At 42.1% G+C, this 18,602-nt stretch overlaps 1 protein-coding gene across 4 annotated transcripts in view; it reads left to right on the forward strand.

The window, feature by feature from the left end:
• The window catches only part of LOC122998001 (peroxidasin), a 56,441-nt gene extending 39,152 nt beyond the window's left edge, over window positions 1–17,289 (forward strand). For all 4 annotated transcript variants that reach the window (XM_044374463.1, XM_044374460.1, XM_044374461.1 and 1 more), the window contains 9 exons: window positions 2,559–2,716; window positions 6,268–7,274; window positions 7,436–7,932; window positions 8,073–8,207; window positions 8,446–8,654; window positions 11,817–11,928; window positions 12,144–12,273; window positions 13,244–13,357; window positions 14,495–17,289. In XM_044374463.1, coding sequence (XP_044230398.1) covers window positions 2,559–2,716; window positions 6,268–7,274; window positions 7,436–7,932; window positions 8,073–8,207; window positions 8,446–8,654; window positions 11,817–11,928; window positions 12,144–12,273; window positions 13,244–13,357; window positions 14,495–14,638 — 2,506 coding nt within the window. In that variant the 3' untranslated portion in view covers window positions 14,639–17,289. The remainder of the gene's footprint in view (window positions 1–2,558; window positions 2,717–6,267; window positions 7,275–7,435; window positions 7,933–8,072; window positions 8,208–8,445; window positions 8,655–11,816; window positions 11,929–12,143; window positions 12,274–13,243; window positions 13,358–14,494) is intronic.
• The last annotated feature ends 1,313 nt before the right edge of the window (window positions 17,290–18,602 follow it).

Consider the following 18,602-nt stretch of genomic DNA (forward strand, 5'->3'; position numbering starts at 1 on the left):
AGTAATATGTGGTCAGTGTATAGACGTGAGGAGGAGCGGCTGGTCGGGTGAGACCAGCCAACCATCTCCGCTGCTAGCAGCCCGACTCCTGAAATGATCGGCTGGTCAACATATGTTGTCATCCCAAAGAACATGAACTGATCTGTGCAGCTCTTTGGTGATTTACCGCTGGCTCTAATGTCTCCATAGAATTTTGATATATGATATAATTCCTCTTGGAAGATAAATGTTGGTCTCACAGATGAAATCTAACAATTGTAGCTGCCACATTAGTTTGTCTTAATGTAAAGTGAAGCTTCATGTTTTTACTGGACAGAACAACAGAGCTGCCTCAGGGGCTCTATATGTACAGATATCACCACATTTACATAAATACAAATGTATTAAAATGAACAGATCAGTCTATCTTAAATTTTGTTTTATTTTATTAAGCTACATAACCGTTTGGATTTTTATTATGCTACATTACAGATAATAACATCATTTACTGCATCTCTCTGTCAATGAGGTTAGTTTTTGTGAGAATAAAAGTGATAGTGGAGCTTTGAGTTGAGATTATTTTGTCACAGTACAGTCAGGTAGGCGTGTTAAAGGTGAGCTGCTGCTGTCAGCAACTACGCTGCTGTTCCAGTTACAGAATGATTGTACTTTGTCCTCTCATCCTCCTGAGAACAGGAAGACTCTTCTCTCTACTCAAGAGATTAGTTGAAAAATAAAAAATATTGAAGTAATTGTTGAATACATTGTTTATTTGATTTACATCAGTCTTAACAACAATTTACAACATAAATACAGTACATAAGAAGTGGAATAACAGGGTGTCTGCAGGTCATTAAAAAGTCTTAAAATCCATTTTATAAATATTAGGTCTTAGAAAATGTGTTTATGTATATTTTGGTTCAGCTGAGCAGAGATTCTCTGGTGCTGCTGCTGGACCTGTGTGGGCTGCTACAATGGTAGAATTAGAAGTTCTGGCTCTATTTCTATTAGCTGTGTCCAAATTGTCAACTGCAGCTGTCAAGGTTGCTAGGCGACAGGAGCGGCGCTTAGTGACACAAAGCTAAGGGTGGAAACAGCCGGTGACGCAAATAGGAAATCCTCTGTAGACCAGACCGTCTCATGTAAAGGAATAGTTTGGATTTTTTAAGCAAAGTCGTATCAGGCAGTTTTCCATAGTCAGTGTATTACCTGCAGTAGATTTGGCTCGGCACTCTTCCAGTCTGGAGAAGCAAACAGGAGTATCGGCATGGAAGCTAAGCACTGTACTGCTGTGGACGGGGCCAGCAGCGAAACGTATTTTAGCCACCTACATAAAGGCCCACCTAAAAAAAAAAATCAATATCAGTTCAAGTGTACACTGTATTTATTAAGTTTTCAACGCTTTACCTTGCCGACAGACAGCACTATACCTTGGCACTACATTTTCTCAACTGTAGAACTTCAGTCTTCCTGTGTGTGCTGCGTATTGTATTATGCTGAAGCCGCAGTTTCTGATCCAAACAGCTGATATGCAGTGTAATACAGCGAAAGTTGTACACCCACCTACAGTATGTTAATGTTGTCAGCTGTAGGAGTAAGAAAAATCTGATTAACCACAGAAAGTATATATGAACAACATCTCAGTCTCGTTCTGTAAAGTCCCTGTGTGTGCTAATTCACTACAGAAGGATATTACATTATTCTACATTAAGGTTTTCATTATAGAAAATATATTTATATCACTATATATTTTATATGTTAATAATATGTTTCATGTATGTTACATGTGTGGTATAGAATGTGTACATTTGGGGTGTATTGTTGCCTGTACCAGAAATCAAATAAAAAAACTATGTAACTTAACTGATTTTTGCCAAAATTTCTGTTTTAAGCACATTAAGATGTCAAATGAAGTGCTCTTGTTTCAGTAACCACTTGGCTTGCATGTGCATTATGTAATCACCTGAATGTGCTTCCAAAATGAGAGAATTTTAGCTTTTTGTTTTTCATCTTGGGAAGGATACCTGTGGATCTGGCACGTGGCTTAATGGTTTGACACACCCTAAAGGCCAACTCTGGCAGAGCTTTAAAGGCTGGACTTGAAATGAGAGCTTGTTTAAAAAAAGTAGTTTGAGGTGATAGTAAAACAGTCCAGTGGTCTTCAAGAGAGAGTGAAAGCAGGAACAACACACAAACTCAGTGGTAGACTTATGATGGAAGAGGTCCAACTTATGAGTGGAATGATGTGTGTGCATGTTTGGAGCTTCTCGGGATTCTTGTTTGAACTCTCTGACCTGCTCTAGCTGCAGCAATGAAAATTTCTGGAAAATGTCAGCAAAGGCTCTGCCTGCTTTTCCTGCCCATGAGCAAAAACAAAGTAACGCAAAAGAATGTAGCTTGAACATGCAATTAAAAATTGTTCTTTTCTTACTTTCTTTTCATTTGTCTTTCTTTCATCCCCTCATTACTCCCACACATTTTTCAATTTTTTCTCACTCACTTCTTCTCTACACAAACCATTATCTCTCCCTCTCTCCCACCTCCCTCATACCCCATCTCTCTATCCCTCATCCCTCCAGTCAGCCTCGTACCCCAGGAGAGTTGCTTGCTCTTTTCCGGTACCCACGTGACCCCTACACAGTGGAGCAGGCGCGTGCTGGGGAGATCTTTGAGCAGACTCTTCTGCTCATCCAGAACCACGTCAACCAGGGTCTCACGGTCGACACCAACGGCACCGGTGAGGCTGATAACCACATATATTGTGCTGATACTAAAGGGTCCAACCAAGTGTCTGCAAACGTACAAGGGGCACACTATCTGATTTATATAAGACATCAGAACTGCTGTGTAGTAGAGGCTGGACACGCTGGCACATAAAGGACTGATGAAATTAAGGGGATTGTTAAAGATTCACAATGTAGTAAAAGTGCATCTTCTTTTCCACAAAAGTGAGTGAGAGATAATCATTCCCTTTAAATAACACACTATAGATTAACCCCTTTATTGCCTATAAGAAATTCGGGTTGACATTCAAGTTGGTCAACCTGTAGTTTGTTTCAGTTGCATAGTTCTTTAGATTTTGAATTCTTGTAATAATGAAAATGTCTTACACACTTAATGAGTGACACCAGTGAGTTTGCTTCACACAAACCAAACATTGAAAACTAAAAACAGAAAGTTGTTGTGTAGGACTAAACTTTTAAAATTCACAAATAGTTTTGACCTGCTTCCTGTACTGCATCACTAGCTAGATGCTAATATTGACATTGCATCAGCTCTTAGAGGAACGGGCAGTACTGTGAAGAGGCTGAGGAGAGAGGAGAGCCAAGTCCTGCTGCTTTCTGTCAGGGTGTGAACAGCCTCCCAGCACTCATGGCAGTCTGTATTTTGGTTTACTAGTGTTCCAGGGTGGGGCCTTTGGCACACCATTACTGTCGATTATGCTATATTCATAGCATGGGGAAGAAATACTGGAGCAACTTAATGCTTGCAGGAAATGACTTGGAGGTGTCCATGCACTTGAACAAGTACAGTATGATGCCATCTAGACAAAATTATTTCCATCTTTTTTTTTTTTGTTGACTCCTGAAAAGCGTTTACACAGGTTAAGACATACATGTAGTGATCAATACATATGGAGAGATTGTAATTTCAACTACTCATGAAATATCTAAAGTTGTGTCCTGCTGCCATGGGGTCATAATCACAAAATGACTTCGATGATGAATTTAGTTTTACTTTTAGGGACGAAACTTAACTTGAGATGAGCTTTTATATACTGCATACACAGGCATAAAGAGAATAAAATGGTAAAGAAGCTTAATAACTTTTACAACAAAAAGTCATATTCAGATCATTTACAGCAGCTGGCCAGTGTACACATCTGCACTGCTGTTGTCGGGTAAGATTTAAAGAAGCTATAGTCTAGGAAAACTACAGTAATACAAGTAAGACAAGTATGTAATCCAATTAAGTCTCTAGGTTGCACTACATACAGATCAGTGGACACATACACACAACCCAGTACACATTCAGATGCATATACATCCTGTGTACAGTATATTTGTTGGTTGTCTTAGTAATAAAGGTTCTGACAAATGTCATTTTTTGTGGAATATACGTAATGTCCTACTAAAGTTTCACTGTGGGCTCAGTTAGAAGCTCATCCAGTTTCTTAAACAAATTCTCATACAGCCAATAATTGGATTCTCAACCACTCTTACCATGTAATTGTGAGCAACATTTGGCTTTGTATAAGCCCTGCATCTGTGTGCCATTTTCCCTTAAGCATGACCCAAGGCGTAGAGACGTAATCATGGAGCAGTTGACGTGGAGCCCGTAAACAGTTTTATTAGCCCTATGTCACACTACTCAACTTAACCTACAGTCACTGTTGAGCACAGGACAAACTTAAAGATGGTTTGTGTTGGTGTACAGATTGTCTCAATTATGCATGCGTGTGGGGAGAGCATGGGTTGATTTAGATGTTTATATGCATAAGCATCTGTCTTTGTTTGCATTCACGTATGCATGGAAAACTGTCCAGTGGTCCAAGGAAGAAAAGCGAAGCACAGTGTATTTTGACTCTATGGTGCATGAAAGAAGTCATTGTGATGGGGGGTTAAATTTAACAGTACAAGGGTCGAATGGATGTGTTGTGTACAGAGTCTATGTTTTGGGTAATGATGTCTGATATTCTGCTTGAATCAAGAACAGATTTATGAAGAAAAAGTGTTTGAGGAAAAAGAGAGATAGGGAAAGAGAAACAGAGCAGTGTGAAATATGAACAAAGAGAGAGAGTGAGACTGTGTTTTCATTACTTATGCCAACAACCAAGTGTTCATTGTTGCACTGGCCCCAAACCAAGCTAACAGAGAGATTTCTGCCCGTCAGCAGAAACAAACGTGCTGTTTTTATTGTATCACTACTTCATCTGAGAGGGGAACACCACAGTTCCCCCTTTCTCCTCTGACCCCACACACATACACACACCTACACTGGAGTTGGTAGCAGTTGATGCCATTTACCTAACCCTCGTTGAGGTTGGCTGCACACACTTGAAGGGAAAATTCTTAAAACGAAGTCACCTATGTAGTTGAAATTTGCAATTGTTTTTTAAATTGGTGCCCTATGACTAGAGAAAACCTACAACAACCAGGATACATTGCACATGTCTCGCCCAATCAGACTGACCGACTTTACTGACGGTTACGTTTACAGCCAGCAGAGCAGCAAAGACAAAGTTGGCAGAAACAAAATTAGCGAGCAGCTGCATTATATCTCTTTACTGAGGCTTATTTTCATTTCATCAAGTCTGGATATATCGTACCGGTGTGCAAGGATCATCGTTGCACTGGAGTCAGTTACGTTATGTGGATCAATGCAAGCTGCAGGCGCCTCTCTCTCAGCTGCCACTGTTACAGCTCCTGTGGTCGCTTCCTCCTCTATACTCTGTTTTGTCTGATTCAACAGCACTATATTCAGAATCATAAGTTGTAATAGTAGCGTCACATCTCTGCTCTGATATTATATAGTGAATCTAGTTGTGTGTTTGTGTTAGTGTTTGTTAGGAATCATAGAGAAACTCAGCAGCTTAAGTCAGGCTGCAGCTGTAATGTAGCTCTGGTAGTTGCTTCCTCTTCCAGACTCTGTTGATTCAACTGTACGATATTCAGCCTTGTATCATGAAACTAGTTTCTTCCAAATATGTTAATATTTTAAAGTATTTAGTAGTATGATATTTTAGTGTCTGCTTTTCCCTATCGCTGAAGTAACATGGTAGACGGAGTGTTTTGGGAGACCCACATTTCACCGTCCTTGAGGGCACCACTACAGAAAATGCGGAAACATAGTTTGTAGCCTCATGCAGATCTCCAATGTCTGCAGGATGACGTGTTCCGCATCACCCGGCGGATTTTTGCTGGCAAATGAGTTCCCCTTTAATACCTCTCATGCATAACCATAACACCACATTGCTAACACATCACAGACACACACATAGACATTGATATGCCGCACATTGGAGCTTCCACAGAGGAGCTCTCACATATTAAAGCGAGTCAGGGCAGGTTAGAAAAATACTGAAACCTGTGCCCTGAGAACAGGAGGTTCTTTCCACACTGAGAGCCAGCAGCCGTGCATGGTTGTGTCCACTCTGAAAATATTAGATACATATGTGTGAACATTATAAATAGACAAGGTGTCTTGTATCCTAATTGATAGCGCAGGTCTGTTGCTTTTCCAGTCTAATCTTTTAACACTTGATGTGTTGCATTTGTGTTCCCACAGCATTTCGCTACAATGACCTGGTGTCCCCCCACTTTCTGGATGTGATTGCCAACCTGTCTGGCTGCACAGCTCACCGCCGCTTCAACAATTGCTCTGACATTTGCTTCCACCAGAAGTACCGCAGTCACGACGGCACCTGCAACAACCTGCAGCACCCTATGTGGGGCGCTTCACTCACTGCCTTTGAACGACTCCTGAAATCAGTCTATGATAATGGCTTTAACCTTCCAAGAGGTGCCACGGACAGGCAGCATAATGGATACAGGTTGCCTCTGCCGCGGTTGGTGTCCACCACCATGATTGGAACAGAGACCATCACTCCTGATGACCGCTACACTCACATGCTAATGCAGTGGGGTCAGTTCTTAGACCACGACTTGGACTCAACCGTGGCAGCCCTCAGCCAGTCACGGTTCTCTGACGGCCAGCTGTGTTCACAGGTCTGCACCAATGATCCGCCATGCTTCCCAATCCAGTTCCCTCCTAATGACCCACGGCAGCTGCGAAGCGGTGCCCGCTGTATGTTCTTTGTGCGGTCCAGCCCTGTGTGTGGCAGTGGGATGACATCTCTCCTCATGAACAGCGTGTATCCAAGAGAGCAAATAAACCAGTTGACCTCTTACATCGACGCTTCAAATGTCTACGGCAGTTCACGACATGAATCTGAGGAAATCCGTGATTTAGCCAGTCAAAGGGGTCTGCTCCGGCAAGGTATTATCCAGCGAACAGGGAAGCCACTTCTGCCGTTCGCCACTGGACCACCCACTGAGTGTATGAGGGATGAGAATGAGAGTCCGATCCCATGTTTCTTGGCTGGTGACCACCGTGCCAATGAACAGCTTGGTCTGACAGCCATGCACACGGTGTGGTTCAGGGAACACAACCGCATTGCTACAGAGCTGCTGAGACTGAACCCACACTGGGACGGGGACACCATCTACCATGAGGCCAGGAAGATAGTGGGCGCTCAGATGCAGCACATCACCTACAATCACTGGTTGCCAAAGGTAATAGTTGTCAGCTTTAGCTTAATGTTCGTTTGTTATGCTGCTATTTCTAGTGTTTTAACGTCTGTTGCTCTGCTCATTTCAGTGTTAAAATCATGCAAAAGACAATAATTGACACTGATAAGAATAATGATTGTTACATTCCTTTTTCCATCTCTTAGATCCTGGGGGAGGCAGGCATGAAGATGATGGGGTCATACGACGGTTACAACCCCAACATTAACGCCGGCATCTTCAATGCTTTCGCCACCGCTGCCTTCCGCTTCGGGCACACCCTCATCAACCCCATACTCTACAGGTTAGATGAGGACTTCCAGCCTATTCCCCAGGGACACATCTCTCTGCACCGGGCCTTCTTCTCCCCGTTCCGCATCGTGAATGAGGGTGGCATTGACCCGCTCCTTCGAGGGCTCTTTGGCGTGGCTGGTAAAATGCGAGTTTCCACACAGCTGCTGAATACAGAGCTTACAGAGAGGTTGTTCTCTATGGCCCACGCTGTGGCCCTGGACCTGGCCGCCATGAATATACAGAGAGGAAGGGATCATGGCATACCGCCATATAATGATTACAGGACTTTCTGTAACCTGACCTCAGCTAATACGTTTGAGGACTTGAGGAACGAGATAAGGAATCCTAATGTTAGGGAGAAACTGCAGAGGTAATCATACACTCCACATTATTATATCATATCATTTTTCAGCAGTTAATGAAAAATAATGGAACCAGATTTGAGACTAGTAAACGGAACCCTGGCCCATTCACAGTTTCCTGTAGCTGAGTGTTTTTCCTGTGTGGCAGGCTGTATGGCACTCCTCTGAACATCGACCTGTTCCCTGCCCTGATGGCTGAAGACCTGGTCCCTGGCAGTAGACTGGGGCCCACCCTCATGTGTCTGCTGGCATCTCAGTTCAAACGTCTGCGGGACGGAGACAGGTACAGTAAGATCACAACACCTTTCACCTTTTTTTCCCAAAATGCAATGCACTGATGATTGTGACTAAAACTTTCTAGCAGTATTTTTTCTTTGATGAAAGAATATGTTGAGGATGTAAAATTAAAGCCGTACAACATCTCCACCCACTGTTCCTGTGTCCCTATGAAGTGCAAACAAGACAGGTGAAAAGAACTCACTATAGATTTCACTTCCCTATCCTCTCCCCGTCTTGTTCAGGTTCTGGTATGAAAACCCAGGCGTGTTCACTCCTGCCCAGCTGACCCAGTTAAAGCAGGCCTCTCTGACACAGGTGCTGTGTAACAACGGAGACAACATCACACGTATCCAGCACGATGTCTTCTCAGTGGCCGAGCTGCCCCACGGCTACGGCAGCTGCGACGACGTCCCTCAGATCGACCTGCGCATGTGGCAGGACTGCTGCGAAGGTGAGTGCAAGCGGAGAGACAGACTTGCTACAATCACTTGCTTTGTAGCTTAAAGTTTTGATTTTTTTATCATGTGGTTTTGATCTTTTGTTCACTCTCATTTACATACGTAAGGACAGATTACTAGAGACACATGACCATTACAAACCTCGTAAAGACAGGACTGGATTAGATTGTAGAGGTGTACATATGGTAACAACGCCACTATGAATGTATCATTTTACAAAGGCTTCAGTTTCAGTTTCAACAAATACTTTTATTTAGTAATTTAAACAAATTAGCTGCTAAATATCAAGTCATAAAATGCTATACAAAGATCAGCAGGCGCAGTCTTCCATGTCTAAAGTTAATGTGATGTATTCTGAAAACACAACTACATACAGTGACTCTCTTACAGTCTTATCTCTCTACATATGCCTTTTTCATGACGAAAGAGCATATTTAACAGCACAGGAAGTTGCCTAGACGTCTCAGTCACTTTGGTTCAGTATCAGGGCTGCTTTGTAAAATTAAAGCCATACAATATCCTCACCCTTTGTTTCCCTTTGATAACATCTTCCTCAAGGCAGCCTTGCTTCACAATAATAACTGGTTACAGTATTCGCTGCAGTTAACAACACCCCCTTTGAAAGTCCCAAGGTTGTTCTTTGACTGCAATTTACTTGACAGCACTCCCGTCTGTACGGCTGATGTCAAATGGATGTCACTCAGCATGAATGTTGCTCAACTGTGTGTGAAACTTGGAGGAACAGATGAAATGGGAAAGAATGGAAGAATAAACATTTTTTCAGGCTTTCAACACTCATAATGAAATGAGGTTTGACTGTAGGGAAACAGAGTTTGAGATCATTTTCTGCCGCTTCCAGAAAGGCAAAACGCCCTTCTGTCAGATGTTGATTTTGTCTTGTTGTGAAATCAGCATTAAATATAGTTTGAAGTCAAATGCCATGAAATGTCATGCCATTGCTACTCTGCTGGATCTCCACTGCAGTGAAACAGCAGACCACCCTCCCCCTTCCTGAACTCTCATGACATAACCAGTGTTGTGCTTTTCACAGACAGCTCCCGCTAATTGTAGGGGTAAGAGATGGGATTTGGAGTTAACTCCCGGATTTTTAAACATTCCATCTGTGGGCGCAGCTGACAAAGCGAAAAGAAGATGAATGAAGAGGCACCCCTCTGCTGTTATAATATACCAGCATGAGGGTTTATAGTGATTGTTTGCCTTGTATCATTTGTTTGGAGACACGGTCAGTTGTGAAATGAGCAAATGGCTTAGATTACAAGAGATAATCTAAGGAATTAGATACAGCTGCAGGGACTGTGAGCTATGCAATGAATGTTTTAATAGAACATTGAGCAATCTCAATGATGAGCTCTGTTGAATGAGCCAGAGGTATAAAGAAATCTGTTATTTGTAGCATCACACTCGGAATCAGTTTACTCAGCTGTTGCAAAGGGCTTGCAAGTGGATAGGCCTTCGAAGAAGATTTTTTTAGTATTTTTTATTATTATTAAACTCAACATGTAAGTAATTTCTTTCATGATTTCAAAACAGCTCCAATATCTTCTGGGTGGTTGATAAGGAATACGCTGGTTTTCTAATGATGCAAAGCAGCCACAGTCTCCCTAGCCATTTCCATTTTATTACTAAACAAGTCATGCATGAAGTTTGGAGTGATGCTGTGAACACTCTCCAGATTGTATTCACAAATGGCTATAATTTCATGCGTGTGGGCTTTTGCCTGCCGATGTAACCAGAGTCAATAAAATTCCACTCCATCAACACTTGATGTGACAACTGAATGTAGCACCAGTTCATTTTGAGAACTTGCATTCTCTAATGTACAGAGCCAGAATACATTCTTATATGACTCAATGATATGTTGCTGCTGTCAGTGAAAAGATATAGACCATCAGTTTCAGTGTATTTGATGAATTTTATGAAATGCATTTTATCATTAATTAAAGAGGTCAATTTATAAAAACACACTGTTTGGAGATATATTGGTTATTGTCTGGGTGAATGATTTCATCTGATCTCTGTACATATGGAGGCTGTTTTACTTAAAGTTTGTGTCCATTCAGAAGACAACTGTGCTGCTTTTGAATGAATGAATTGGCCCTGGCATTGAATGAATTAGTCTCTTTCTCCCCAACTCCGCAAAGGTAATCCAACACTTTACAGAATTAACAATCAAACTTCCGAAAGACCGAGCTAGACTGAATGACGCCTTCACATCAATTCATTGTCTTCTCACAGTGAGCTGAAGTATACTGGGATTAAAAAAAAAAAATAGTTTGACAAGCAACACATGGTGCCTCTTAATTATTCTCCTTCCATCCCAGATTCTGACCCCAGCATTCACTCTTCCTTGACAAAATGTACAAGGGAAGAGCTAAGCTAATAAACAGAGAATATCCTGCCAGAAAGAAGAGGGAGGGAGGACCAGTTAAGGCGCTTGTTTCTGTCGGTCTGTGAGGCAAGCTGTAGCCAGATTCACAGTTGTGTTTGGCTCAATTAAGAGAGAGGACACCGCTGGGAACTTATATGTGCCTGTGTGTGTGTGTCTAAGCATGCAGCACAGCAGGGTTGGAGCATGCATCTGTGTGCTCATGCGTATCTGTCAGCATGAGATAGGAAGTCTTGTTGTTATTAGACAGTCTTTGTCTTTTACAGACTGTTGTCGGGTAAATCAAAGACATTCTGAGGCTGAGCAGCTGCTTTAAACTTTTGAACAGATAAAGATGCAGCCTGCTTAACGACAGGGCCTGATCACATTGATCTGTCCTTCCTCAGGTTTATTATCAACTGTCTCTTGATGATCTTTGCTGATGCTCAGCATGCCCCTGATGTTTACTGGAGCGTGAGCAGTGTGTGTGTGTCTCTCTCTTTTATTCTCTTTGATCTGGGTACAGTGATGGCAGTGTGAGAGTGAGGCATGGTAATACAATAAGCCTCAGAGTCTTGGATTAGCACTGTGAAGCAGATAGAAAGTGGCATCAGCAGTCATGGTTTCCTGTTTCATGTATGTACTGTATGTGTGTACACCTTTTTTTGTTGTGTGTCATACTTTGCAACCACATTTTCTCATCAACCTCTGTGACAGTTTTAGCATCTGTTAGTGAACTGCAGCGTTTTGTTGTTTTTAACACCACCAGACTGCAGAACTAAGGGTCAGTTCAACGCCCTGTCATACCACTTCAGAGGACGCAGATCAACAGAGCACAGCTACAAAGATGGTAGACCTGCCTACAGCATCCAGGAGAACAGGTAACACAGCAAGGCAAACTATGTGCAACAAGAACATCAAAAGCTTGATGATTAATAGGCAAATGACATTTTTACTGCTCGCTTGTTCTGTCAGTGAAATGCAGACAGACATTCTGGTATAACAGTGTGATATTATATATAGTCTCATAAAGGCTGTAGAGAGGGTAGTTAGATAGAAATCTAACCTCATTTTATCTTTCTTCATGTCTTTGCAGCCCAGTGGAGGAAGCCAGAGAAAGAGTAAATGTTACTGTGACCTCCAAAAAAAGCACTGAACTCCCAGTCAACGACTTCCAGGACTTTGTCTCTGACATGCAGAAGACAATCACAAGTTTACGAAAGCAGGTATGTGTCTGTGTCTACACACGCGCACGCACGCACACACACACACATTCACACTCACTGATGAATTTCTGTACATTTGTTCCCCTGGTTTACGTTTACTGCCAATGCTTCGCTGGTAATCTCAATGTCTTTGAACATGTTTGTGTCATTGTGCATTAGGTGGCAGAATGCAGAGAGACAGTCTCTGATGGTAATTTAAACATCCTACTGCACTGCCAAGCTGGTACCTGCACAACTCATGCAGTCACTGTTACACTCTCTGTGTTTATGTGTCTGTTACAGTTCATACATGACTGCTTTATGCTAGCGTGTGATCATAGAAATAAAGTTCTGTGTCAGTGTATTGATTTGTAGGTGTAATCCTTATCTAGAAAGCAGAGATTTGACTTTTTTTACATGTAAAAAGGAGTTAATTGAAAATGTTCTTGATGTTGAGGAGGATAAGCAATTCTTTGTCTAAAAAAATGTCAAAACATTGATAGATTGAACATTCCTCTCTGCTTCCTAGTAAATTTAAATCAGTTCTATGAGTCTCAACATGTTTTGCTCTCGCAGGTTGCCTCTCGAACATGCTGCATGCCATGTCTGTTTAGAGAAACTAGGCTGAGGGCTAACACATTGACACTCTAAGCCTCATACATACATTTCTCATTAACATGTCAGAGGTACAGTTAATTCCTCAGGATGGGGCCCAGCATCCTGACTGTGTCCTCTGGTCAGCTGCAGAGCGGATGATAGACACAAAAGTTTACAGTAAACGTCTAGATGAGGAGTGGATGTGGAGGATTCAGTGTGGCAGTATCCCTCACTTAATAGTTCATATTGTACTGAAGTACACACATTCTCGTGTATATGTGGCTCATGTTTTGTCAAATCTGTTGCAAGGGTAAGAGAGTCATGTTGCAGTGTTGATGTCACCAGACAATGACTGCTTCTCTGACTCAGATGTTCTGTCCTTGTATCTTTGCAGATTAAAAGACTTGAAGCCCGCCTGAGCAAGACTGACTGCACTGATAGTGAGGGACACGAGCGAACAGATGGAGAACGATGGAAAAAGGATCCCTGCACCATATGTGAATGCAGAGTATGTTCAACATATATGTCTTTATGCATGAAACAGTTTGTTTACCAGACAATTAGCCACGTACACACTCCTACCCTGTCATGCATACACAGTAATGAATCATTGAATTTCTCCCACTCGGAGAAGCTGATCTCATGTGAGTATGTCCATGTTTCTCATTAGGAACAGGTTGTCCATCTGTACCACTTGTATGTGAGCAGTCTTCCCAGTTTTAAATGCCCCAGTTTCTCTGTCTGGCACTCCTGCCAGTGTTTCACCTCTTGGCATCACCGTCCTCTTGGCACCAGTGTCTTCCCACAGTGTGTTTGTGTGCACCAGCCGCGTTTCTGCCTTTCATTCTTTATCTTTCCACTTTTTCCAATGCCAACTGCTGGCAGAGGTGATGGCACCCACATGCTAAATGCTGTCTCTGTTCTTCAGTCTTCTCTTTCCCGCCCTCTTACCTTTCGTTGCCATCTTTCCCACTCAAGTTTATTTTGCCCAACACGTCTGATAAAACACCTGTCAGTTTCTCTTTTGCGTTTCTCTTTCTCTCCCCGTTTTCTCCTAAACTACCTCTTTCCACCTTCCACGCCTCTCTGTAATTGGAAGATTTTTGCAATAATTAAATTTGGCAGGCTGAAGCAGAATGAGAAGGACTGTCTGGGAAAGAGCAGTTTAGTTCAACACATCATGTTGTTGCTCTAAAACAAAGCACTTCATTGTTCATTTCAGCTGTCATCAAGCACCTTAGCAAAGGCTGGTCAGGGTCAAAACTTCTCAGCTTCTGTTCTGTGCCAAACAAAAGCAGAAGACAGTCAAAAAAATAACTGACCAGCTCATAATATACATATTGAAATCATTCACTCCTGTATTTTCTATTCAGGTTATCCACATCTGCAAAGTTTTTTTTTCTTAAGACACTTTTTATGGACATATTGATAAGTTAGATGTAGATTCTTTAGTTCAGGGTGGTACAGCGTAGTTTTCAGCTGTGCTGTATATAATAGTTTCCAGTTCTCTACTGTTGTTTCTTGTTTCTTTTTTCTTCGCTCTATCTCGAGTTCCCTGCTGCAGCTGTTCAGTTCCCCACGGTGATTTCATCCAGTCCAATCTAATAAGTTAACTGACCTGTTGCCCCTTCTTTGCCCCCGGCAGGACACCCAGGTGACCTGCTTTGTGGAGTCTTGTCCACCAGCCGAGTGCAAACGACCCGTCAAGCTAAAAGGCGCCTGCTGCCCGGTGTGCCTCGAACAGGCAGATGTCGAGAACCGGCAAAAAGCAGACACCCGCCACGAATAATCCTCAGGACTCCCCGACAAACACACTCTAGTGTCTGAAACTCACACGCTCACACTCAAGACATCCAGACCAGAGAGAGGATGAGACTCCTAAAGGTGCGCTAATCTGAAGCCACCAATAGCCTCGATAGACCCAATAGCCTCATTTTTTGTTTTGTTTAATTTTGTATTCTTTTCTTTGATCAGGGGAGGGGGGTGATTTTTTTTTTTTTTTCTTTTTGGATTGTTGCCCCCTCCAGGGCCAGCAGCCTGAGGCTCGGTTGAAATTCACTGGCAACAAGCCAGCGATTACTAAATGGATTTATTTCTGAACCGATGGGTGGATGGATGGATGAATGGGTGGATTGTAAACAAGACGGACAACCTCTCCTCTTTGCTCAGAGTCCACTGAGGCTTCTGAAGTGTAACAAACAGCCACTGTGTTTGCTCTCCTGCGACTAACACTTGGTGATGAAGCGCAGGGCCAGTTGCCGTCAACAAGCAGGAAAGGGAAGTAGATTGAAAGGCGGCAGCCATTTTGTTTTCTCACAAAGTTTTCTCAGGTTAGAGATGCCGAAAACTGGTGCTATTTTCCCCCTTTTTTATTCATGATTTAATCACTAAATAAGATCCTTCAAAGTATTGTCTTTTGTATGCAAAGCAACCTATATACACTCAGTATATGCCTCTTTATGCTAAATCACAATTGAGAGGATCGTTTTATTCAATTTAAAAGACATTTTATGAATAGAGTTACTTCATCTTTAATCTAAGGTGCTTTATATCATGTTATTAAAATATATTTTTTCTTCCCTTTTTGTATAAAAATGCTTACAAATGAAGATAATGTGAAGCCCTTCAAAAATGTTTGTAATGCAAAAGAAATGTCTACTGATTACTGCTCCTCTATCCATGGACAGCTTGTTGGTTAACTTACTTAATGTCTCTGCTGGCCTGTCCTGAACTTGAGTGAGGTGGAGCTGTGTGGTTGCTCCCCATTGCAGGACGCTCCAAGCAGCTCTTGCACTGTTGTGCTCCTTTCAGAGTTTCATTTTGCTTTCAGAAAGCAGTGAAAGAATATCATTTTTACCACTGTAATATTGTGAACGTTGTCCCAGTATTTTTCCTCAGTCATCTAAAGCCAAATGTATTTAGTATTTAGTAACTTCTAAAATTACATAAACAGCACATGTCTATCTATGAAACTATGTATGAATGTTGTAATGAGGTCAGGATTTAGCCTTTGGTACTGCTAACTCTACCACAGCAGTATTCTTCTTCTGACCTGCTCACAGATGTTTTTTTTATTCTTGTATAGTCTTTAGTCCACAGACTAACAAACAATTGAAGGACTGCTATCACAACTGTTGACTGTTCTCTGCTGTTGTGGACCTGCAGCTCTCTAGCTCCAGTTTACACAAGGACACGCTTGCATGCATTCCTTTGTCAAGCACCCACTTTGACTCCTCCTTTTTCCCTCTTTAAATTTTTGCTCATGTGTGTTCAATTTTTGGATATTTTGCCCTGTGAGGGCCGTCTTCAGTGTTGATATAGTTTAGGAATGCTCGCCCTGCTCATGTTTCTTTGCCATGTTGAAGTTTTTCAGACCGGGGTGACGTCATTCAGTCGAGCATGTGTGGAGCGCAGGATTCTCTGGCCCTCTGACCCTCATTCCGCTGTAATGGAAGCCATATGAGAGGGGAGCAAGGGTAATGTTGGGGGAGGGCGGCGATGATTGGGATACAGTGTCAATCAAAACAAGCCTCCACCATCTCGCTATTGTATGCACCCAGACAGACTCCAGTCAGCTGGCCTTACACACGTACTGTACATAGACAACTGCCACTCACTGAACCCCATGCACTGGCTCACATAGTGTAACACAAGTCACGATTTTGTTTTCCTGTTTTGCTTTGCTCCTAATTGTGGTGAAGCGGCTGCAGCTGCAGTGTTCCTCTCCATTGTTTTCTTTTCATGGTAACGTCCTGAGCAAGCATCTGTCACTAAACAGAAATAATACTCTCCGGAATGTTCCATTCTGGATTCCAGATGGATTACGGGGATGGCAGTCGCACTGGCAAATTAGTATCATATCATATGTTTAAATATACTGGACAGGTTTGTACATCAAACTGTGTGTTTACAGTCGTGCATTTTTCTCTCTTTCATTACTTTCTGATTGTGACTCCACCAACTAAACCAGTATGTAGTCATCCTATTTCCAACATGTCTTCATGTTGTATGTATGTTTTACTGAATTTAGTATTTTGATATATTTTCATAAACTTTGTGTATGGATGAGTGTGTGTCAGTAACAGGCTAAAAGTATTTTGGCAAGTGTCCCAAGGTGTGGCTGCCAAAAGCACTGTGAGCTCTCTTCATTACCAGTCGTCATGTTCATATATCTGTTGTATTAGTTTTTTTTTTTCTCTTTTCATCCTCTTTTTATTCTTTTTATTCCCCCCTAAAAAAAAAAAACCCCAGTGTCAATGGAATGCACTGCTCTGCAAGACTGAACATGCTTTACCTACACTGTCCCTTAACAAGTGGTCAATGTGGATATACTAGTACCTATCATGACATTTGTATTGTACGTTTGCCAAAGAATGGTTTGCACTGTAATGTATGCCTCTCGACAGTAATAATTAATAAATAAGCCACATTTGAATTACAGTCGTTCATGTTCGCGCTGCTTCTTTTTTCAGCTCCTGTGTTTGGCAAAGACTTATCAGCAGATAAGATCAGTCTAAAAGATGTAACCTGTCATCAGCTCATCACTGCTCAGACATTTGGGGATTATTGTTTTGCATATGACACAGAAGCTTAAACAAGTGAGGGCTGTGATGATCATGATCAGTGAAGCTCTAACTTTAAAACTATTCTAGTACTTTGCACCTATCGAGTACACTTTCTTAGTAGTTCCTTTTCTTCCATGGGAATCTAAAGTGCTTTTTGATATTTGCATCTGCAGACTTGACCGTACTTGGCTCTCTCTTGTTTTTCTTCTTTGTGTGGTAATTTGCTGTTTAGGCAGGTTTTAACATTAGAGGCAACACCATAAAAACAAGTGTAGACAATCAGAAAGCAGCTGCAAAGTGTTTAGGGAATTGCTTTTGCAAGTTGAGTAATATTAGCTGTTGGAGAGGTCTGAGAACATTAAACCTGTGAAGTTAGTGGTCATATGTTTAGTCTGGCACACAAACCCACAAACTGCATCTAGACCTGCGGTTTGTGACAAATGACCTCTGCTCTGGAATTAGTCTCTTTCAGGTCAAAACACAAGTGCATTAGCATTGACTTAAAAACTTGACATAACAGGAACTATCTCCAGCTACATCCCCCTGCTTTTCCCCTCCATCCACGGCCCTCTATACTTCTCCCTGTAGACCCAGCGCTGGCAGTCGGGGCAGTGAGTGGATGGAGGCTCTGGAAAGAAAACTGGACCAGGAAATGAGGTTTCCAGTGGCTGCACAGATAAAAGCCTTCATCTTCTAGCCAGGCAGGAAAAGACATTATCACCCTGACAACAAGGGACCTACCTTACTTACAGTAATAGGTCTATTCCTGGGAGATCCAAACATGAATGCGCACACACACATGTACTTCCTTTAGGTTTTTTGTCCCCCCATATCTCTCAGAGTCAGGGCTTGCTGCTGAATTTCAACAACAGCCAAAGATACAGGCTGTTGTTTGAATGAAATTTTGTTTGTTTTGGAGAGATATACACAACCTGATTATGTAATAAAGGAAAGGATGTAGGTGTCTAGAGCTAGAAGTAGGCAGACAATATGACACAATCAGAGACTGGTCAACAAAACACCTATCAGCACACAAAATCTTCTTTATTTAACTGAGACTACTGTATCTCAGATCTGAATCCTCATCCAGTGCTTTTCAGATCTTGAAGCAGACTACAGGAAAGAGGCAGAGGATTGTGGCTTTCAGAGTTTGGACAGGACACAAGCCTGCAGCTGCACAAGCCTGGC

Source organism: Thunnus albacares, chromosome 15 (genome assembly GCF_914725855.1).
Source record: "Thunnus albacares chromosome 15, fThuAlb1.1, whole genome shotgun sequence".
In the NCBI taxonomy this organism is placed as follows: Eukaryota; Metazoa; Chordata; class Actinopteri; order Scombriformes; family Scombridae; genus Thunnus; species Thunnus albacares.